The sequence below is a fragment of the Panthera uncia genome, assembly GCF_023721935.1.
Source record: "Panthera uncia isolate 11264 chromosome A3 unlocalized genomic scaffold, Puncia_PCG_1.0 HiC_scaffold_12, whole genome shotgun sequence".
Lineage (NCBI taxonomy): Eukaryota > Metazoa > Chordata > Mammalia > Carnivora > Felidae > Panthera > Panthera uncia.
The window spans coordinates 19,251,543-19,273,602 of NW_026057579.1; the positions used below are offsets into that span (position 1 = coordinate 19,251,543).

General features: G+C 59.6%; 1 protein-coding gene across 4 annotated transcripts in view; it reads left to right on the forward strand.

The window, feature by feature from the left end:
* OTOF (otoferlin) overlaps nucleotides 1–22,060 on the forward strand; it is a 92,415-nt gene that overhangs the window by 68,466 nt on the left and 1,889 nt on the right. For 2 of the 4 annotated variants that reach the window (XM_049652444.1, XM_049652446.1), the window contains 32 exons: nucleotides 1,138–1,324; nucleotides 3,045–3,268; nucleotides 3,723–3,831; nucleotides 4,345–4,525; nucleotides 4,618–4,738; nucleotides 5,326–5,426; nucleotides 5,547–5,637; nucleotides 5,782–5,898; nucleotides 6,237–6,389; nucleotides 6,721–6,910; nucleotides 6,991–7,115; nucleotides 7,466–7,600; nucleotides 8,303–8,464; nucleotides 8,649–8,768; nucleotides 9,227–9,388; nucleotides 9,491–9,653; nucleotides 10,213–10,283; nucleotides 11,829–11,858; nucleotides 12,257–12,388; nucleotides 14,410–14,476; nucleotides 15,357–15,493; nucleotides 15,621–15,755; nucleotides 16,070–16,207; nucleotides 16,543–16,670; nucleotides 16,769–16,939; nucleotides 17,593–17,753; nucleotides 18,429–18,571; nucleotides 18,955–19,043; nucleotides 20,656–20,754; nucleotides 20,886–21,127; nucleotides 21,243–21,421; nucleotides 21,513–21,613. In XM_049652444.1, the coding sequence (XP_049508401.1) occupies nucleotides 1,138–1,324; nucleotides 3,045–3,268; nucleotides 3,723–3,831; nucleotides 4,345–4,525; nucleotides 4,618–4,738; nucleotides 5,326–5,426; nucleotides 5,547–5,637; nucleotides 5,782–5,898; nucleotides 6,237–6,389; nucleotides 6,721–6,910; nucleotides 6,991–7,115; nucleotides 7,466–7,600; nucleotides 8,303–8,464; nucleotides 8,649–8,768; nucleotides 9,227–9,388; nucleotides 9,491–9,653; nucleotides 10,213–10,283; nucleotides 11,829–11,858; nucleotides 12,257–12,388; nucleotides 14,410–14,476; nucleotides 15,357–15,493; nucleotides 15,621–15,755; nucleotides 16,070–16,207; nucleotides 16,543–16,670; nucleotides 16,769–16,939; nucleotides 17,593–17,753; nucleotides 18,429–18,571; nucleotides 18,955–19,043; nucleotides 20,656–20,754; nucleotides 20,886–21,127; nucleotides 21,243–21,421; nucleotides 21,513–21,613 (4,364 nt within the window). Of the gene's footprint in view, nucleotides 1–1,137; nucleotides 1,325–3,044; nucleotides 3,269–3,722; nucleotides 3,832–4,344; nucleotides 4,526–4,617; nucleotides 4,739–5,325; nucleotides 5,427–5,546; nucleotides 5,638–5,781; nucleotides 5,899–6,236; nucleotides 6,390–6,720; nucleotides 6,911–6,990; nucleotides 7,116–7,465; nucleotides 7,601–8,302; nucleotides 8,465–8,648; nucleotides 8,769–9,226; nucleotides 9,389–9,490; nucleotides 9,654–10,152; nucleotides 10,284–11,828; nucleotides 11,859–12,256; nucleotides 12,389–14,409; nucleotides 14,477–15,356; nucleotides 15,494–15,620; nucleotides 15,756–16,069; nucleotides 16,208–16,542; nucleotides 16,671–16,768; nucleotides 16,940–17,592; nucleotides 17,754–18,428; nucleotides 18,572–18,954; nucleotides 19,044–20,655; nucleotides 20,755–20,885; nucleotides 21,128–21,242; nucleotides 21,422–21,512; nucleotides 21,614–22,060 lie in introns of all 4 variants that reach the window. The other 2 variants (XM_049652443.1, XM_049652442.1) reach the window with 1 other exon arrangement.

Below are 22,060 nucleotides of genomic sequence, written 5' to 3' on the forward strand. Positions count from 1 at the left end.
TATGGATACACACATGCCACGCATACACATGCATACATGTGTATATGCACATCCCCCACACACATACACACATACACACATGCACACATGCATATATACATACCATGCATACATACATAATCCCACATACACATACACACAAATACACACATCACACGTACACACATATACACATATCACATACACACACCTCACATGTACACATGCATACACAGACCACACCTACACACATGAATACACACATACACATACACCTGTGCACATACACATTGCACATATACAGACACCATGCATACACACGTACACACATATGCACACATATACACATTTGATATACACATACACACACCCCAGATGTACACATGCATACACACATACCACATGCATATATACATAGCCCATATACATACATACAATACACATGGGCATGCATACACACGACGCATACACATGCATACCCACACATATACATATACATACACACATGCCACACATACACATACACACAAATATGCGCACATCACACATATACACATGCATACACATACTCCACACATACATACATCCTACACGTACACATATGCATGCATACATAATGCACATACACATATGCATCCACACAGTCCACACATACACACATGCATACACACACATATATACATATCACACACACACACACCCCACATGTACACATGTACACATACCCCCCCCACACGAATGCACACATACATACATGTGTGCACATACACACACCATTATATAATATATATGCACATATACAGACACCACAATACACACATGCATATACATACCACATACACATACATACACCCCACATGTACACATGCATACACACACCACACGTACACACAGGCATACACACATACCCCACATACATACATACACATATACATATGCATACATACACAAACATGTACCCACACACCCCCACACATGCATATACACATATACATGTGCACACATATGCACACCACATAGACACATACACTTGCACACATACACACACCACACATACATATACATATATGCATGCATGTGATATACACACACCACACATATGCGTACATGCACGCACACACACACACACAAACCCTAACCTTCGCTCCCTCCCACCAGGGCAAGACATCAGTACAGAAAAGCAGCTACGAGCCACTGTGGAATGAGCAGGTCATCTTTACGGACCTGTTCCCCCCACTCTGCAAGCGCATGAAGGTGCAGATCCGAGATTCCGACAAGGTCAACGACGTGGCCATCGGCACCCACTTCATTGACCTGCGCAAGATTTCTAATGATGGAGACAAAGGTCAGCAGCAGGAGACTGGGTTAGAGGGGAGGGGACTGAACAGAAGGAGGGAGTAAGACCTCCCCCCTCACACCTCCACACCTCCACCATCTCACACCTCAGCCTGAAGGGCCTGGGCATTGTGAGGGCTTGGTCAGCAACCCCTGCCTCAAAGGAAAGTCATGGCTCAGGTCTGCACAGAGCTGACAGAGCCTGCCTGAGCCAGGCTGCTTGGGTTTGAACCCCAGCCCTGACAGTTAGTAGCTGTGTGATCTTTGAACCTGTTTCCCCATCTATAAGATGAAAATAATTATGTGTGTATACATATAGGTTACATATATGTATGTGTAGACTGCTGCCATAGTCCCTATCTACAGACTTGTAGGGACTGACCCCTTCTAGGACCCAGGCACTGGGTACCAGGGAAATAGAGCAAGAGAAGTATCCATTCCTGTCCTCATGGTGTTCACTGGGGACTAGAAAGGCGGATGTGCTACCAAATGCTCAAAACCTAAGGCCAAAGGCACAAAAGGCCACATATTATATGATTTCGTGTATACGAAATGTCCAGAATAGGCAAATCCGTAAAACCAGGAAGTAGGTTAGTGGTTGTGGGGGAGGGGAAGTGGGACTAACTGCGAATAGGTACAGGGTTTCTTGGGGGAAGGGGTGCAAGTGTTCTGGAATTAGGTGATGGTTGTACAACACGGTGAATATACTAAAAACCTCCAAAATGCATATTTTAGAACGGCGAACTTTCTATTATGTAAAGGATCACATTTTAAAATGGTGAATTTTATATCCTGTAAAGTATATCTTGATTTTTTTAAATGGTATGATTTGGTTTTTTTTTAATATGAAATTTATTGTCAAATTGGTTTCCATGCAACACCCAGTGCTCATCCCAACAGGTGCCCTCCTCGATGCCCATCACCCACCCCGCCACTCCCCATCAACCCTCAGTGTATTCTCGGTTTTTAAGAGTCTCTTATGCTTTGGCTCCCTCCCTAACTTTTTTTTTTCCCTTCTCCCCCATGGTCTTCTGTTAAGTTTCTCAGGATCCACATAAGAGTGAAAACATATGGTATCTGTCTCTCTCTGTGTGACTTATCTCCCTTAGCGTAACACTCTCCAGTTCCATCCACGTTGCTACAAAAGGCTATAATTTGTTTTAAACCAGGCAGAACAAAAACCAAACCAACAAAGCACACGCAGCAGAACTGGACCCTGTGTCACACAGGAGACCACAAATTCCAACAAACGGGAGAAGTTAGTAGGGACGAGGCGTTGGGCCGGCCTCCCCGGACAGAGCGGGGATCTTCGGAGAGGAAGGGGGAGGTCAGCGGAAGCGGGTGGGATGCCCGGTGAGGTGCCTATCTACACAGGCAGCAAAGGGCCAAAAGGCCACGCTGAGGAGTTTGAGACGAGCTGGCATCTGTCTTTCGAGTAGGCTGTGGGCAGCCCTGCTCCGCATGCCAGGAAGCAGGGAGCGTGACCCAGGGAAGTGCTCCTGGCCAGGGGGAAGGCCGCCCCCAAGCCTGCCCACGCACAGCAGACGCGAGCTCTCCCTGCAGCCTCCTGTTAGCCGCTCGCTGGCCCGCAGGCTGTCTCTGGCCTCAGACATTTCACCGAGCAAGGCACGGGGTCCTCAGCTCTGCAACCGGGAGGTGCAGGCCGGAGCCCCCACAAGAGGTCCCACCACCCCGGGTGAGCCCCTTGTCCCTCTCCCCGTGGCCCACAGGCTTCCTGCCCACGCTGGGCCCGGCCTGGGTGAACATGTACGGCTCTACACGCAACTACACGCTGCTGGACGAGCACCAGGACCTGAATGAGGGCCTGGGGGAGGGCGTGTCGTTCCGCGCCCGCCTCATGCTGGGCCTGGCGGTGGAGATCCTGGACACCTCCAATCCTGAGCTGACCAGCTCCACGGAGGTGCAGGTGGAGCAGGCCACGCCTGTCTCGGAGGTGAGGTCCCGGGGGCGGGGGGGGGGGGGGCGCTGGGCTGTCCTCCAGAGCCCCCAGCGCAGCCCGCTTCCCGCCGTGGCAGCCTGGGCCTGGGCTCTGCCTGTGGCTGTCCTGTCTGCCTCAGAGGGCAAGACCCCACGACGAGGCCTCCTTCCCAGGGAAGCAGGAGCCCGCGCCCTGCTGGGGGCCTCTGTTCCTTCCTAGTGCTTGTGCCTGACTCTGCCTGGAGGTCCCCAAATGGAGCCTCATCTCTGCCCGGTTCCTGGCCATGGTGGTCCTTGTCCAGGGATGTCCAGGCTGGAGGGCAAAAGAATTTGGGCCTCGGCACAATGGGGTGGGATGTCCCCCACCATCAGCCCACGAGGCCCGTCTGTAAAGGAGTAGGGAGAAGCCTGGCACCGGGCCCAACATCCTTGCTGAGGTTTGGGGATGGTTTGAACCACCTTCCCCACAGAGCTGCACGGGGAAAATGGAAGAATTCTTTCTATTCGGAGCCTTCCTAGAGGCCTCAATGATCGACCGGAAAAATGGAGACAAGCCAATCGCCTTTGAGGTGACCATAGGTGAGTGCTGGGCTCACAGAGGGATCTTCAGGCCTGGGAGCTGCTGGGTAGTGACCGCCAGGCCCTGCACCACAGGCGGGGGCAGGGGAGGGAAACTTTGACCGCTTCCCTTTGCACGTCCGGAAGCACCCACATAGTACCCAGTGTACCTACTCGAGGGCACACACCCGCCCACAGGGGTACCACCTGCAGGGCTGAGCTGTGTTCCGGACATGAGGAAGAAAGTCTTCCCTGCAGAAGGGAGAGGGGACAGAGTAGGAATACAGCCATGCCCGAAGCTGGACCTCGAGCTCAGCGGTCAGCAGGGCCGCTAGCAAGATCTTCGCAAGGGGCGGAGGACGTGGGCGCCTTCCCCTGGTTAGTGCTCTATCGTGTCCAAGCAGGTAGACTCGGGGCACCCTCCCCACTCTCTGATTCACCTCTTCGCTCCCACAAACCTGAAGCAGTGGATCAGCTGGCAGGAGCCTGGGGGGACAAGACTCGAGGCCCTCACCCGCCGCTTTCTGCCTCCAGGCAACTATGGGAATGAAGTTGATGGCCTGTCGAGGCCCCAGCGGCCCAGGCCCCGGAAGGAGCCTGGGGATGAGGAAGAAGTAGATCTGATCCAGAACTCCAGTGATGAAGATGCCAGTGAGGGTGGGGACCTGGCCTCGGTGTCCTCGACTCCACCCATGCGGCCCCAGATCACCGACAGGTGGGCCAAGTGCATGGACTCCCGGCTCTCATGGCCTGGCCCTCCCACCTCCGGGGGCCCCAGTCCTCAACCCCCCACCTCCTCCCACCCAGGAACTACTTCCATCTGCCCTACCTGGAGCGCAAGCCCTGCATCTACATCAAGAGCTGGTGGCCGGACCAGCGTCGCCGCCTCTACAACGCCAACATCATGGACCACATCGCGGACAAGCTGGTCAGGGCCAGGCTGGGGGCGCGGGGTGCTTCGGAGGGCCTTGCCCAGCTTGGGAGCCTCCCCTGCAGCACACAAGGCAGCCTGCCCAGCAGCTTGCCATGGGGAGGGTGGGGGACAGGGGGTGAGGATCGCAGGAATAGCCCCAGCGGGACCTCTGTTCCTGTCCCTGCTCCCATGTCCCCGGAGTGGGCGGAGGGCCCAAGGGCTACCTGGAGTGGAGTCCGGGAGTCCTGGCCCATCCGGTCCTGGTGTCCTCTGGGGGCCGCTGGCCACTCCCTCTGTCTGTGGCCTGCACTGCCCTCCCACCCCCCATCTGGCCCTGAGTTCTGCCCAGCCCCAGCAAGTCCACCGGGACCACAGCCCCACAGCCCAGAGGGGGCTTCTTCCTTCTGGAAGAAACAGAACCTGGGGAATTGGTGGTTTCCGTAAAGTGGCAGGACCCTGGGGAAGGGGGCGGGGGAGCATGGCGCTAGTGAGAGGTCCCAGGTCGCTAGCCCCGAGGTCCCCTGATGCATGGGGGGAGACGTCTGGGGAGGCTGAGTTTGGGGGGCTGGGGCTCAGCATACACCCTCACTCCGGGGCCACAGGAAGAAGGCCTGAACGACGTGCAGGAGATGATAAAGACGGAGAAGTCCTATCCGGAGCGTCGCCTGCGGGGTGTCCTGGAGGAGCTCAGCTGTGGCTGCTAGTGAGACGGGAGGGTGGGGAGCAAGGGGCTGGAAGGGGGGGGCTGGGCAAGGAAGGAGGTATCTGCAGGCCCGCTGCTGGCCCGTGGGCTCCGCTGAGCCCTGCCCCCCTTGTCCCCCAGCCGCTTCCTCTCCCTCGCTGACAAGGACCAGGGCCACTCCTCCCGCACCAGGCTGGACAGGGAGCGCCTCAAGTCCTGCATGCGGGAGCTGGTGAGGACACACCGGGGCTGGGGGGAGGGTGCCGGAGGTGGTGGGGGGACATCTGTCTCCGAGGTCACGGCCACCGGGGCCAGCCCCCTCCACTGTGCAGCATGGCCTGAGCCCCACTCATAGCACCCCCCCACACACACACAGGAGAGTATGGGGCAGCAGGCCAAGACCTTGCGGGCACAGGTGAAGCGGCACACGGTGCGGGACAAGCTGAGGCTGTGCCAGAATTTCCTGCAGAAACTGCGCTTCCTGGCAGACGAGGTGTGGCCCCTGTCAGCGCGCGGAGAGGGGGTGCCCATCCCCTAAACCGGAGTGACTAGAGCGGAGAAGGGGTTGCTGCACAGGAAGGGGCTGGGCAGGACCACCGAGGAGGCCCCTCCTTCTCTGACAGCCCTCAGGGGACGGGGGTGGTGAACAAGCCCTTCGTCCTGTCGTGTGTTCTCTCCACTCCACCCGTGGGAGGGGAAGGAGGACCCTGCATCCGGGTCCCCTCTGCTCTGCAGACCCAGGCCTGGCCCTCTGAGGCAGAGATGCTGAGGGTCAGTCGGGCCCCGTGGCAGGACCCCTCCCTTAGCGGCCCCCCTCGCCCCTGACACCAGCCTCAGCACAGCATCCCCGACGTCTTCATCTGGATGATGAACAACAACAAGCGCACCGCCTACGCCAGGGTGCCCTCCAAGGACCTGCTCTTCTCCATCGTTGAGGAGGAGCTGGGCAAGGACTGCGCCAAGGTCAAGACGCTCTTCCTCAAGGTGCCAGAAGGGGAGCGAGGCTGGGGGGAGGGGGCGGGGGCGGGGCTAGGGGCCAGGGTTTGCATCTGGCTTCCTTCAAGGGATCAGCCTCCCCTTGGAGGGAGTGAGCCCCCAGCCCTGGGGCTGGCAGGTGCTCAGAGAAAAGCTGGAGAGAACAGCAAGAGGGGGAGGGGGCAGCACCTGGCCCACCCCCCACCCCGCACTCTTCCCACCCCAGCCCCCTGGGACGGCTTTGGAGGGGCAGGGGCAGCTCTGACCAAGGCCTCTGCCAGGCCTCCCGCCCCTCCCTCACCCCACGGGGCCGGGCAGCTGACCCCACGCCCACCCCCAGCTGCCGGGCAAGCGGGGCTTCGGCTCCGTGGGCTGGACGGTGCAGGCCAAGCTGGAGCTCTACCTGTGGCTGGGCCTGAGCAAGCAGCGCAAGGACTTCCTGTGCGGCCTGCCCTGCGGCTTCGAGGAGGTCAAGGCAGCCCAGGGCCTGGGCCTGCACGTCTTCCCGCCCATCAGCCTGGTCTACACCAGTGAGTGACGGCCCCTGGGCCTGGGCCGCCCCTGGCTCCCAGCCCCGGCTCCAGGAGCCTCAGCCTGCTCTACCCCACAGAGAAGCAGGCGTTCCAGCTCCGGGCCCACATGTACCAGGCTCGCAGCCTCTTCGCTGCCGACAGCAGCGGCCTCTCGGACCCCTTCGCCCGCGTCTTCTTTATCAACCAGAGTCAGTGCACGGAGGTGAGGGCCCGGGGCAGGAGGGAGTGGCTCTGCTCTGGAGTACTGGGGAGCCTATGAGTGTGTGGGACCTGGAAGAACAGATGAGCCAGCACCCCAGATCCCTGGAGGACAGCCTCGCAGATGTCTGCAGGCCCCCGCCACACTGGTAAAGGCTTTAATTGTGGTTGCATCCACCACAGAGGAAAGGAAAGACATGGGGGTTGGGAGGGGCCCTGGGACCAACATGACACCCTTTCCCTGGAGTCCCTGGAAGCTGCGGCGACTGGGGGTGACTCCTGCTCATGTATCTGCCCGCACCACCCCACCCCCACCCCGCGCATTACCCACCGCCCCGCTGCCCGGTGCTGCAGGTGCTGAATGAGACCCTGTGCCCCACCTGGGACCAGATGCTGGTGTTCGACAACCTGGAGCTATATGGCGAAGCCCATGAGTTGCGGGATGACCCCCCCATCATCGTCATCGAAATCTACGACCAGGACACCATGGTACGGGTGGGCTCCAGAACCAGGGACCTACGCCTTCATCCCTGCGTTGCACCTACCTCGACGGCCACCTCCGGCTGTCTGCACCCAGCACCAGGGTGCTTGCCGGGAAGCTGGGGTGGGGGCGGGTCAGCAGCCACATGTCTCCTGCCCTGTCACTGCCAGCCAACCCCTTCCCGATGCCGTGGGCCGCCGGGATCTCAGGGAGGAGCTGGGCCAGGGTGTCCCTACCTCCTGCCGCAGACCGGCCCAGCTCAGGCCCAGAATCACCAGGACACCTGCCAGCAAGGCCTGCTACCTCCAGCCTGCCCACGTCCCTGGGCTCCTCAGCCCCCTGCCCACACCTACTGCAGTCAGCAACGGCCCCACGGCTCTCCGTGGGAGCTCTGGAGTGGGCAAGCAAGGACTGAGGCGACCCCTGCAGAGCTGGGGAGCCACCGCTCCAGCTGCTGGGATACCCCGAGAGCCCTGAACTAGACGTAGGACGATCTCACTGCCAGTCCCGAATCTGCCATTCGCTGCCAGCGTGGCCTTGGCCGAGTCTGCGGTGGGCCCTAAGGCCTGGTGTCCCCATCTGTAAAGTGGGGCGGTCGCACCTGCCCCTCAGCTGCCGGAGCTACGGCGAGGACTGACCGGGATCCCAGGCGTGAACGTGCGCGGTCCACTCGGGACCTGGGAGGCCACCTCGGTCATTTGTCCCATCAGGGCAAAGTCGACTTCATGGGCCGGACCTTCGCCAAGCCCCTGGTGAAGATGGCGGACGAGGCGTACTGTCCACCCCGCTTCCCACCCCAGCTCGAGTACTACCAGATCTACCGTGGCAACGCCACTGCCGGGGACCTGCTGGCTGCCTTCGAGCTGCTGCAGGTGGGGCCGCGGGGAGGGGGGCCAGGGCCGGGGGCGGCCATCCTCCCTGTCCCGCCGGCCACGAGGCCGGCTTGACCGAAGCTGGTGGTGGCCCGGGGCATCAGGGGCCCGGGGCGTCGGCCATTTCACCTGACAGAGAACTCACGGGGAAGGAGAGTGTGATACTGTGACTCCCATTCCCCAGATCGGGCCTGCGGGGAAGGCAGACCTGCCACCCATCAACGGCCTGGGGGACATGGACCGAGGTCCCATCATGCCTGTGCCCGTGGGCATCCGGCCCGTGCTCAGCAAATACCGAATCGAGGTGAGTGAGGGCTCCGTCGGGGTCCTCCTGTCCCTGCCCTGGACAGGCCCTGCTGTGTTCTGGCTTCCTTGCCCCCTTCACTCTCTTTCCATCAGGGCTCTTGTGCACACATTACGTGGTTGGCACCCGGGAGACTGAGGGCCTAGCAGGGAAAGTGACTTGTCCAAGGTCACACCCAGAGCCAGCACAGAGCCAGGCTCCCCCCCGCCCCCCATCCAGTGGCTGCCCAGCCTGCACTGAGTTACACTGCCTCGTTCCGGGACCTTCCCCAGCCCTCCTGTCCTCACCCCCACACCCACCCTTGCCCCGAAGCGCCTTAAGGACACCTGCCTCTCATCAGCGATCGGGGCCCTGCCCCTCCAGTCTTGTTGCCCACCCACGACCCAGTTCCTTCTCAGGGGGCCCAGCCCACCCTCAAGCGGCCCCACTGAGGGGCTCTCCTCTCCCCCCCGGCCCAGGTGCTCTTCTGGGGCCTGCGGGACCTGAAGCGGGTCAACCTGGCCCAGGTGGACCGGCCCCGGGTAGACATCGAGTGTGCGGGGAAGGGGGTGCAGTCGTCCCTGATCCACAATTACAAGAAGAACCCCAACTTCAACACCCTCGTCAAGTGGTTTGAAGTGGTGGGTGCCGGGCGGGGCGGGGTGCGGCTGGTGTGGCTGGGGGTGGCCCGGCTCCTCGGGTCCCCCCTTGAGCCCGAGCTGCCCTCGGCCCGCACCCCCCAGGACCTCCCGGAGAACGAGCTGCTGCACCCGCCCCTGAACATCCGAGTGGTGGACTGCCGGGCCTTCGGCCGCTACACCCTGGTGGGTTCCCACGCCGTCAGCTCTCTCAGGCGCTTCATCTACAGGCCCCCAGACCGCTCGGCGCCCAACTGGAACACCACGGGTACGGCCACACCCCGAAGCCCGGGCCCGGCTGCATCGGCCCACGGGAGGGGCTCCTGCCCGCAGTCCAGGCCTCGAAGCCGCCAGCTGGCTCCGCAGGGGGCATCCCCAAGTGGGTGTGGGGGAGGCCAGGGGAGGCCCCATCCTGGGGGCCAAGGCTACCTTTGGCCACCCCTCGCTCTAGAGCCAGAAAGGGCTGGAGCCAGACACACCCTTAGAGGGCCCGAGGGCAGGTGGCTTCCTCCACCGGCTGTTGGAGGAGACCCAAGCCTCCCTTCCAGCCTCCCTCCCAGCCCAACCTCCCCTGTTTCACTGCAGCTCAGCCTTCTCTCTGGCTCCTTTTCTGCCTCTCCGTATGCCCAACTGCTCTGTCCCTCCCTCTTGCCTCAGAAAGTTCCAGAATCAGCTTTAGGCCTCTGGTCCTTCCAGCCGCTTCCGACTCTCACTGTTACTCCTGCTCCTTTCTGTCCGTCTGCCTGTCTGTCCATCTCTCTGTCCAGGCAGACTCCCTCGGGGTCACCGTGTGCTGTGCGATGGCGGTCCCTCCTCTCACCCCCCAGGGGAGGTCGTGGTGAACATGGAGCCAGAGGTTCCTGTCCGGAAACTGGAGACCATGGTGAAGCTGGACGCGGTAAGGCGCGTGGGGTCAGTCCTGCGCCTGCTGGGAATGTGTGACACTTCTCGCGAGCGGGGCCGCCTCCTTTGGCATGTCACGGTCGAGGGCCCACCCTGGCTACGTGTGCAAGCGGTCCATCCAAACACTGTCCTGGAATGTAAGACTGTCGGTCCTGCGTGTGCGTGCCTGAGTGTGCATGTGAACGTGCACACGTGCACGAGCGAGTGGTGTGCACGTACGAGAGACAGAGGGAGCAGTGACCGTTTGAGGTGATAGCCTGTAATTATTTTTACTCCAACAAGCCACACCACGTGGACACTAGGCTTTGTGTGAACACCAGCGTTCTTTCCAGAAGGTCCCTGGGTTTCCATCCCAGCCTTTAAAGAGCAGCCCTGCCTAGGCCTGGGCTGGGGAAGGATTTCCAGGTGGAAGGTCCTTCTTCCTCTTGGTCTTGGGACTAGGGGACATTTATCTGCCAGAGGGGGACCTGGCCTCTGGGGTTTAGATGCAGAGATGGCACCTGCAGGGGAGGGTGGGGAGGAGGCCGGCCTGAACCAGGCCATCCTGAGTCCAGACGGCACCAAGAGGCTGGATGTGGGCTTCTTCCCTACCAGGTTATCTCCATCCCATTCCTGACCTCACGTGCTCCACACAGCCCGGGGCTCCTCCTAGCTTCTGAGGTCTGAGCTTGGTCTGAAATGACCTCCCTTGGCCCACAGTCCTTACTTAACCCCACAGAGTCCCCGCCGGCTGGCTGAGTTAGCACTGGGCATGGTTCTCAAGAAAGGGGAGCAGGTACGGGCCAGGGCCTGGCCCACAGCACTGCCGGGAAAGCCCACTGCTGGGGGGCTGGGCCTGGAGATCCCATGCCCCCTCGGCTCCCTCCCCGGGGGCTCCTCCTGGGGCCGGGGGTGGGCCCTGTCATTTCAGACCATCAGTGAACAAGACAGAGGACAGCACAGGCCCAAGCTTCGTCACCTTTCCCCAGGCCCTGGGCTCTGCTGGGGCATTTTCACCAGGGCCCTCTTCAGCTACGCATTTGTGTGTGCATCCGCTAAATTTTTAAAGCCCTTGCCCTGGTAAGGGGGGAGAGTAGGGTTGAAGTTGACCCTGTCCAGCCACCGTTACCGAACTCCCAGCACATGTGGGTCAGGCTCCCTGCCCAACCCTCAATGCCCACTGAAACCATCTGGGGGGTTTACAACTGTGCAGGTGCCCAGCCCCCACATTTGGACTCAGTGGCAACATGGCACTGATCGTTTGTAAAGCAACCCCCCCCCCCCGCCCCGCCCGGCGATTCTGACGTGTAGCCGGGGTTGAGAGCCACTGTCCTTGAAAGTCTGAGGAGACATCTGCCAAGCAGACCTTTTCTAGGTTCACCAGGCAGTGTGCTCGTGTCAGGGCAAGGCCCACAGAGCACAGGGGCTCGTGGTGAATGGCCCTGCACGAGGTCCCTCTCAGCTCCCGCTCTTCTCCTCTCCTCTTCTGGATGGACACCGCCTGCCGCTTCACGCCCTTGGTAGCTAATTCTGCCCCTGTCTCCTTGGTTCCCCTCTGCAGACTTCTGATGCTGTCATCAAGGTGGATGTGGTGAGTGTGGGCCCATCCGGGGGCTTTGGGGAGAGAGGACCCTGCAGTGACATAGGGTATCAGGCCAAGGGGCCTGACATCAGGGACTGAGTCACTCCCCAGCCCCTGGATGCTCGGGGCCAGCACACCCTTCCGAAGAGGCAGAAGAAGAGAACTACTCAGGCAGCAAAGCCCCTCACATTGACAGGTCATGAGCCTCTCTGGGCCATGGCATCCTCCTCCACAAAACATGGCCCTTGACCCTTTGACATTGGTGGCCCCAAGAAGCCTCACGGAGTCTAAGGCGTCCCAGAAGCAGATGGTCAGAATGGATGGGAGAACCCTGGATGGTCTAGGGCCCTGGGAATGGCCAGGGAGCAGGGATGTATGCGGGACTCTGGACCTGGCCACCCCTCCAGGCTGACGAGGAGAAAGAGAAGAAGAAAAAGAAGAAAAAGGGCAGCTCAGAAGAGCCAGAGGAGGAGGAGCCCGATGAGAGCATGCTGGACTGGTGGTCCAAGTACTTTGCCTCCATTGATACCATGAAGGAGGTGAGGCCTCAGGCCCGGGCTGGGGAGCCAAGGAGGAATGGGGCTAGGGGAGGTGACCCAAACTCCACATCGGCCCCTCCAGTCCAGCTTCTTTCCCATCCCCACCAGGGCCAGTTCCCCGACTCCATCAACATGAGCTTGGAGCACACTTGTTTCACATCCTTCAAGTTCTAGCTCAGGCCCCACCTCTTCCAAAATGGCGGTCCAGTCTACCTTCCCTGGCCAGGTTTCCTCTTGTTTTCACTCACTCACTCCACAAACATCTCTTGAGTATGTATGATGAGTCAGACACCTTCCTAGGTACTGTGGGAGCCAAAGATAAGTCCATACCTGCCCTAAGGAGCCCTCGGTCTACTGGGCAAATGGACACGTAAGCTGCTACACTACAGTGTGATGACAAAGCCAGAGCAATGCCTGGGGGAGTCAGAGAAGGCTTCCCGGGGAAGGTGACCTTTGAGGAAGAAGAGAAACATGTGCGCCGAGGCCGAAAGGGAGCAATGGTTTCTTAGTAGTTCTTGCACCTCCTCACAATGCTTCATTCTGCACATCTCAGTCACTGTGGCTGTGAAATATTCTTCCCCGACTGTGCACGTTCAGTTTCTGTCTGCTGCCACTGACTGCAAGTTCCAGAAAGTGCATTTCTCTTCTTCCTCACGTGTCCCTCTCCCTGGCTCAGGGCACTCCCTAGCTCAGGGCACTCCCCGACTTACTGACCGACCAGGAGGGACGTGTGCCCATGATTGTGCTTCCTCAGTAGGACCTGAGCTGATCCAGTCATCCTCTCTCCCCAGGCTCTCTCTGTGGCCCAGGCTGTGTGCAAGGTTTCCGATGCACATTAGTTAGCAGGCTAAGCTGCTGTAGCAAGTTAGATTGGTGTGAACAAGACAGAAGCTTCTTTCTGTCTCACATAATGTCTCGGAGAGTGGAGTTAGGCTGGTATGGTGACATAATGGTGGCAGGCACTAAGACCCTGTGTGGTTGGAGATGACTGTGTGGTCATCTGTGTGGTTGGAGATGACTCACCCTCACGTCCGAATACCAGTGCCCAGGAAAGGGCAAAGAGAAGAGGAGGAAGCATAGCCCTTTCCTCTTAAAGCCCCAACCTAGAGGTTGCACATATCACTTCGACTCATGTTGGCCTAAATCTAGTCCCTGTAGCCACACTTAGCTGCTAGGGAGGCTGGGAAATGTAATCTTTACCTACATGCCTGTGTGTCCAGAAAAACTTCTAAAACTCAGGAAGGCAGATAATTGGGGGTCACCTAGTAGTATCTTCTCCCACCATCATCTCCTGGATTCAAGCTGGCCAGGCTCGAGCTCCAAGAGGCTGCCTGTTGACTCCTGGTGTCTAATCCTGTAATTTGCATAGGTTGCCACCAGGTGGCGCCTTGGTTGAAACCCGGGGATTTAGTTCCCAGCAGGTGCTGTGAACTGGGTAGAACAGAGAGCACATTTTTTCATATTCAGTTATGCTTTTCTACTATACTTTTTCTATTAAAAAAAAAAGAATACCACTAAGAATCAACATTAAAGGGCATTTTATTTTTAAATGGTGCACAATTTAAAGAATCATAAACTCCTGACCACAGTTGGTCATACTGTACACAATATCATGAACTTTTTTAACCCACTCACACAGAGTGCATGATGGGTTTGAACCCCAATAGGAAAAGGCGTCTGTTTCTTTTTTTTCAATTATTTTTATTTGTTTATTTTTTGAGAGAGAGAGAAAGGGAGAGAGAGAGAGAGTGCAGGCCGGGGAGGGGCAGAGCGAGAGGGAGAGAGAAATCCCAAGCAGGCTCCGTGCCGTCAGTGCAGAGCCCGATGTGGGGCTAGAACTCACAAACCGCGAGATCATGACCTGAGCCAAAACCGAAAGGCCAAGACCCAACCAACTGAGCCACCCAAGCACCCCCAAAAGTTTCTAAGCATTTAAGACTGGTCTGAGACCACAGGATGGGGTCGAAAGACCCCTCCCCAGGAAGCCCACCTTCTCTCCTCTTCACCTCATCTTTTGGCAGCAACTTCGACAGCAGGAGGCCTCCGGCATTGACTTGGAGGAGAAGGAGGAGGTGGAGAACACGGAGGGTGAGCCCGGGACCCTGGGTCTCTGCCTCCCTGCCGCCCTAGAGGGCTGGCTCCTCGACCCGCCACCCCAGCTGCTTGTCTTTCCCAGCCCAGGGCCCTGCGCCGCTCTAGCAGCCAAGGGCAGCTATCACCAGCCATCCCTGGGCACCAGGGGGCAGGCGTAGGCTCTAATCTAGAGTGACCAGTTCAGCCACCATGGTGAGAGACATTTACAGCCACAGAACAACAAAGCTTCAGCGTTTTCCAGGCCTTTTCCGTGGAACGCTATTAATGGGTATTCCAGAGGGAAAGAGGATTCTTTGGTCAAATGGATTAAACAGGTCTCTTGGCACAGGACTTCCCAGTGCCTTTAATATGCAAATGTTATTATAAGTCTCTAAAAGGAAGATAGAATATAAAATATTTCCCCAGCTTCTTTGACCACAATAGGCACTCTCTTCTACAACATTCCAAGAACATCCACAGCGGCTGTTCCACTGAGTGCGGTTTGGGAAATGCTGGTGTAGAATAGCCCTCTGGATATGACAGACGAGCAGATTGAGGCCAGAGAGGAAAGTGAAATGGCCAGAGAGGAAAGTGCTGTGTGGCTCAGGCCTCCCGACTCAAGACCCATGCCCCTTCCCTGCTCTGCTCTGCCGGAGGGCATGGCAGCAGTCTTTGTACACAGTCCCAGTGTGGCTTTATGGGTGCCCTGCACCTACCCATGGGAGGCAGGCATGCCAGGGAGTACTGTCTGCATCTTACCGATGAGTACACAGGGCCCAGAGGAGTTACATCAGCAAAGTCAATTAGCAGCCGATCTGGGTCTCTAACCCAGAACTTCCTGCTTCATCGTTTCTGCCCCAAACTGACCAGGGCCTCCTTTTCTGGTTCTGGCCAGGCCTAAAGGGGCCGATGAAGGGCAAGGAGAAGGCAAAGGCAGCGAAGGAGGAGAAGAAAAAGAGAACCCAGAGCCCCGGCACTGGCCAGGGGCCTGAGGCCCCAGAGAAGAAGAAACCCAAGATTGATGAGCTTAAGGTGAGGGTCTGGGGGCAGACCCACCAGGGGTGTGGGGTCCTGCCTGGGGCGGGGGGGGGGGGGCAGATGGGACAAGACGGGGCGCAGTGATCGTGCCGTGTCCCCCTGATGGCCTGGCCTGGCTCAGGTGTACCCCAAGGAGCTGGAGTCTGAGTTTGACAACTTTGAGGACTGGCTGCACACTTTCAATCTGCTGCGGGGCAAGACGGGGGATGACGAGGATGGTTCCACGGAGGAGGAGCGCATCGTGGGCCGGTTCAAGGTGAGGCAAGGAGTGTGCGCCCAGGCCCTGAGCATCGTACCCCTCACCCACCAGCTCTTCTCCCCACCCCAAGCCCAGGGCCGACAGTCAAGTGGAACTGTCGGCTGCACTGATTCGTAAACATGAAAATATTTCTATGCTGCTTAAAAAAGAGCATCTGCCCTGAGTGCCCCACCCCCAACGTTGCCCTGGCCACTCCCTCCTGAGCCCCTGGACCCCCCTCAGATCCATCAACCCTGAGCACAGGATGCCATCCCTCTGTACTGTGGACCGTTTGGAACGCTACCCGCGCCTGAGCCCCTGCCTTGCCCCAGGGCTCCCTCTGCGTGTATAAAGTGCCACTCCCAGAGGACGTGTCCCGGGAAGCCGGCTACGACCCCACCTACGGCATGTTCCAGGGCATCCCCAGCAACGACCCCATCAATGTGCTGGTCCGAGTCTATGTGGTCAGGGTAAGACTCCCTTCGAATCCCCTCCCCCCGGTCTCCCAGTCCTCCTGCCCAGGAGGCGCTAAAGCAGCGCTCTGAAGTGTCAGTGTACAGTGTCACAGCCCCAAGTGGGAGGCACCAGAGAGGTCACCTGGCCTAGTTCCCACCTTCTCTAGAGGAGGAAGCCAAGACCTGAGATGGGCGACGACTTTTGCCCCAGGTGACACAGCAACTCTCCTTTCTCCGGTCCAGTGCTCCCGCCCTTTGCTATCACGGGACCATCAGAGAAGGGTGAGGGCACTGGAAGGCGAAGAGGGTGTGTGGGGAGCCTGCTCAGGAGCACCCCTCCCCCATCCCAGGCCACGGACCTGCACCCCGCAGACATTAACGGCAAAGCCGACCCCTACATTGCCATCCGGCTGGGCAAAACTGACATCCGAGACAAGGAGAACTACATCTCCAAGCAGCTCAACCCTGTCTTTGGGAAGTAAGGCCTCCTGGCGGCCCACGGGCCACCGCCCCCTCCGGCCCCACCCGGCTTCCCCGGCCAGACACCCTCAGTCCTTCTAACCCCCACCCCGCCAGGTCCTTTGACATCGAGGCCTCCTTCCCCATGGAATCCATGCTGACAGTGGCCGTGTACGACTGGGATCTGGTAGGCACCGATGACCTCATCGGGGAAACCAAGATTGACCTGGAGAACCGCTTCTACAGCAAACACCGGGCCACCTGTGGCATCGCCCAGACCTACTCCATGTGCGTGGGGCGGGGGGCAGGGGCAGGGGTGGAGCAGGGGCAGGGGCGGGGCGGGCGCACCTGCCGCATCTTGACTCCAAAACCCAAGACTCAGAGATCGTGGTCTGGGAAGGTGGATATATTACAGTTTCGGTCCCAGTCCAGGCGTCCATCCGTACAGACCGAGCAGACCACAGATTCTAACACAAGGAGAGAGCCGGGGGCAGGGCGGGGGGGGGGGGGGGGCTTCTAGGACAGGGGAGGCCGGGCAAGGAGAGAACCCAGGGCTGGGAAGAGGCCAGGCAGAGGCCACTGGGGATCCAGCCAATCTCTGCCACTGACAGGCTGTGTGACTCTCGACACGTCCCCAAACTCTCTGGTTACCAGTGTCCTCGTGGGAGTCTCTGAAGTTCCAGAGGAGAGGGCACAGTTGGGGAATGGGTTGGGCTGTGTTGAGGGAGGCTGAAAGCTCATCCTCAGGACACGGGACACGTGAGGCCGGAGCCTGGGGTAAGAGGGATCAGCCTCGAGCAGCCCTAGTGTCTCGGGCAGGGCCTGCTTGCTGACATGGGGCAGCAGCCAACTTAAGAGAACTGGCGGGAACCAGCTGCCACCGGGGGATGGGCCCCAGCCCCACCCTGAGCCCCACGAAACCTGTGTGCCCCCTCCCACAGACATGGCTACAATATCTGGCGGGACCCCATGAAGCCCAGCCAGATTCTGACCCGCCTCTGCAAGGAGGGCAAAGTGGACGGCCCCCACTTTGGGCCCCCCGGGAGAGTGAAGGTGTCCAACCGTGTCTTCACTGGGCCCTCCGAGATCGAGGACGAGAATGGTAACAAGGCGCTGGACACGGGGGGTGTCAGAGGCCAAGAGGGACCCACGCTTCCTGCGGCAGGACTTCAAGGCCTAGACTGGGGCGTCCTTAGACCCTCTGCCCATCAGCCTAGCGCCCCGCTCCCCTCTGCCCAGCCTCTGCCCTCCAGCACAAGCGCCTGGACACTTGTTGCCTTCTCTCTCCCTCCCAGAATTCCTGTGGGGTAGGGAGCTTCTTCCCCTTCTACAGTGATTTGCCCAAAGTCACGTGGCCCTTCGGGGGCAGGGTGAGGGTGTGGGCCCAGGTCCCAGCTGACTCTCCCCACTCCTTTGTCACGTGGCACTTCCAGAGAACAGAGGAGAAGCGTGCTGCGGAACTCATGCTGCGGCCCCGCAGGGTGCTGAGACAGGAAGTGGATTCCTCCCCTCCCTGCCCTCACAGCCCAGCAGGATTCTCTGGTCAGATTCCCCAGGCAGGGGAAACCCAAGAGCACAGGTCTCGCTGGGCCCCATGGGGCAGCTGAGAACTCGGGCAAGCCACGCTGCCCCCGTGCCTCAGTTTCCCCAACAGTAAAAGGAGACAGTATGGAGGAGTGATGGCTCAGGGGCCGCTCTGTGCCCCCGAGTCTAGCCCCAGCACGGGTCTCTTGCTGTGCTGAGGCCCTATGTGCCGCTGACCCACCGGCACCCACAGGTCAGAGGAAGCCTACGGAAGAGCACGTGGCTCTATCTGCCCTGAGGCACTGGGAGGACATCCCCCGCGTGGGCTGCCGCCTGGTGCCCGAACACGTGGAAACCCGGCCCCTGCTCAACCCTGACAAGCCAGGCATCGAGCAGGTGACGCTCGCCAGGCCTAGATCTCAGGTTCTTTGGTATCTGGGATCAGGGAGTCCCTACCTGGGCCCATAAAAATGGATCCTCCAACTATTCGCTGCCTTCCCAAAAGGCTGGAAGGCACTTTCCTAGCACGGCCCCTCACGGTAACTCCAGGGGCCTGTGCCTTTCCTTTGAGTGTGAGCCCCATGAGCTCAGGTGCAGCCTGCAGTGTCTCCCTTAGACGCTGTGATTGGCTGTTGGTGAGGTCATAGGGATTCTGGCGTCCAAGGACGAAAACTGATGAACCGGGTCCTGAGGGAACAAAGGTTGGGAGGGAGGAGAGCTGGCCTTCCTGGGCAGGGAGGGAGTCCCTGGGGAGACCTGCCATGCCCTCTCTTCCATAGGGCCGCCTGGAGCTGTGGGTAGACATGTTCCCCATGGACATGCCGGCCCCTGGGACGCCTCTGGACATCTCCCCCCGGAAGCCCAAGAAGTGAGCTTCTGGGGCCCAGCACTACCTCCCCCATCTCTCGTCCCTCCCCCCATGGACTTCATTCCTGTGGGAGCCCCAGGCCCAGACCACCTACATCACCTTGGTCAGTGGTGTTTCCCATGTGGCCTTCAGGGGGGAACAGGCAACCCATGGAGACAGCTATGGGGCCTACCCTAGGTGGGTCTCCTTTGCCAAGGCACAGCCATCCCCCCAGTGTGCGGGCAATGAGGTGATGTGTACTCACCAGCACCCTCCAGGGGACTCTTCCTCACAGCGGCATCACCCCTGAGAGCCCGCTCCCCTTGTCCCCACTCCAGGCTGTCATTAAGCTCTGCCAGGTTTTCTTTACAAGTGTTTAATGTTTATTTATTTTTGAGAGAAAGAGAACAGAAAATGAGCAGGGGAGGGGCAGAGAGAGAGGGAGACACAGAGTCCGAAGCAGGCTCTGGGCTCCGAGCTGTCAGCACAGAGCCGGACGTGGGGCCCAAACTCATGAACTGTGAGATCATGACCTGAGCCAAAGTCAGACACCTAACCGACTGAGCCACCCAGGCTCCCCAAGCTCTGCCAGGTTTTCTTTAAAACCCTTGCCGAGGAGGTATGTAGGAGTGAGCGCCTGGAAGAGGGGGGAAGTTGATAGAGTGGAAAGAGCACTGGATCAGGAGCCAGGCCACCTGCCTCTCCTAGTTGGCCCTGGCCAGGTCATTTTACCTCCCTGGTCCTTGGTTTTCCCATCTGGAAGGGGGCAGGATGGAGTTGCTGCCGCTTCTAACATCCTAGTGCCTGGAACCAGGGCCAACCGCATGGGTGGGGAAGTAGCACGGACCCCACACTCAGAGGGGCCCCACGCTCACTTCAAAATGGAAATATTTAAATTCTTAATGATTTTTTTAATAAAGGGCCCCACCTTTCCACTTTGCACCGGGCCCTGCAAATCATATGGCAAATTCTGCCTGGAATCGCCTCCAGGTCTGAGGTCACAGGTGTGCTGTCCCAGGGATGGCCACCAGGGGACACCCGACCCCATTGTGTCACCTGGCACTTGCAGTCCGGGGGCGAGAGCCCCACTCTGAGGAAGGCGGAGGGGGCGACCCAACCTCACTCGTAAAGGCTGAAATGTACCTATTTATAATGACAATTACACCGCAAGGGGGAAAATCTTCTTCTGGGACAAGAACCTAAAGGAAACCAGATGCCATGAGCATGCCAGCTGCTGGGCCCACACGTAAACTTGTGTTAGACACAGTGTCTTCTGGCCTCTGGAGACCGAGTTCCTGCTGAGCCACCCCGCAGCAGCCACCCCTGCCCCTCTCAGGCCTGAGTCAGCCTCCCTGCCCGGGAGCGTGCTCTGTTCTGGCGAGCCAGCCAGACGGGCTTCCCCTAGGGTTCTCCTCACGACAGCCATGCCGGCCGGCTGACCCTCTCTCCCTCACCCGGGTCCCCTCCGCTCCCCTCCTTGCCCTCTTACCCGAATGGGCTCTCTGCACCCCAGCCTGGGCCAGCTCCCATGCTCACGAGTCCCAGCACTCCCCTCAGGTACCTGCCCCATCTACACCAAGACCCTGGGGCCGCCCCCACCCCCAGACTGCGAGCCAGCCTCTCCCCTGCCCAGGTATGAGCTCCGGGTCATCGTGTGGAACACAGACGAGGTGGTCCTGGAGGACGATGACTTCTTTACTGGGGAGAAGTCCAGCGACATTTTTGTGCGGGGGTGGGTGAGAGGGCCCCTGGCTGGGGGGTAGGGGTGCTGGGACGGGTGAGCCCACCTTCCCAGGAGGCCAGGGAGGAGGGAGGGGGCTCCCTGCGGGTGGCCGCGGGTCTGGAGCTAACGGCACCCGGCAGGTGGCTGAAGGGCCAGCAGGAGGACAAGCAGGACACGGACGTCCACTATCATTCCCTCACCGGCGAGGGCAACTTCAACTGGCGCTACCTGTTCCCCTTCGACTACCTGGCCGCTGAGGAAAGGATTGTCATCTCCAAGAAGGAGTCCATGTTCTCCTGGGACGAGACCGAGTACAAGATCCCCGCGCGGCTCACCCTGCAGATCTGGGACGCGGACCACTTCTCTGCGGACGACTTCCTGGGTGCAGGGCTGGGGAGCGGAGCGGTAGGGCAGGGGGAGGCAGGGGCAGAGGGAGCCCACCCCGGTGGGGATCGACGGGACCCAGGCTGTCAGAGCTGACTCCAAGGTTGCCACAGGGGCCATCGAGCTGGACCTCAACCGCTTTCCCCGGGGCGCCAAGACAGCCAAGCAGTGCACCATGGAGATGGCCACGGGGGAGGTGGACGTGCCCCTGGTTTCCATCTTCAAGCAGAAGCGCGTCAAAGGCTGGTGGCCCCTCCTGGCCCGCAATGAGAACGATGAGTTCGAGCTCACGGTGGGGACCGCCGGGGCTCCCGCAGAGGGCGAGGCAGGGCTGGGCCGCGCACCCCGCCTGAGCCCTAGGATCCTTCTGTTCCTTTCCACAGGGCAAGGTGGAGGCAGAATTGCATCTACTGACAGCGGAGGAGGCAGAGAAAAATCCGGTGGGCCTGGCCCGCAATGAACCTGACCCTCTAGAGAAACCCAAGTGAGTATGCTGCCTTGCCTGGCGCCCCTGCCACGCTGGTCCCTGGGGCCATTGGGGCAGGAAGGAGGGGCCAGAACTTTCTGGTCTTCTTGCTCCCACGCTGCAGGCACCTCTGGCGTTCTCTAGCCCTTTCAGGGCGGTAGCCTCATTGCGAGGGAGCCTCCTCCCTTCTCCGCTTCCGTCTGGAATGCACCCCTCGCTCTGAACCGGGGCACAGGCGACCGGGCTTCCGTGCAGGGGATCAGCCCCTCTCCCAGGGAAGGCCCCATTTCACAGACTGAAACGCTCTTCCTCGTTTTTGCCAGAAGCGAGCGGGCTAGGGCCCCAGGGGGGCCCTGATGGCTGGGGAGGTGCCGGGAAGTGCACACGCTCAGCCCAGGGTGCTCAGCCCAGGGTGCTCAGCCCAGGGTCGCCCGCCTGTTGCAAGACCCCTGACCACACCCTGAG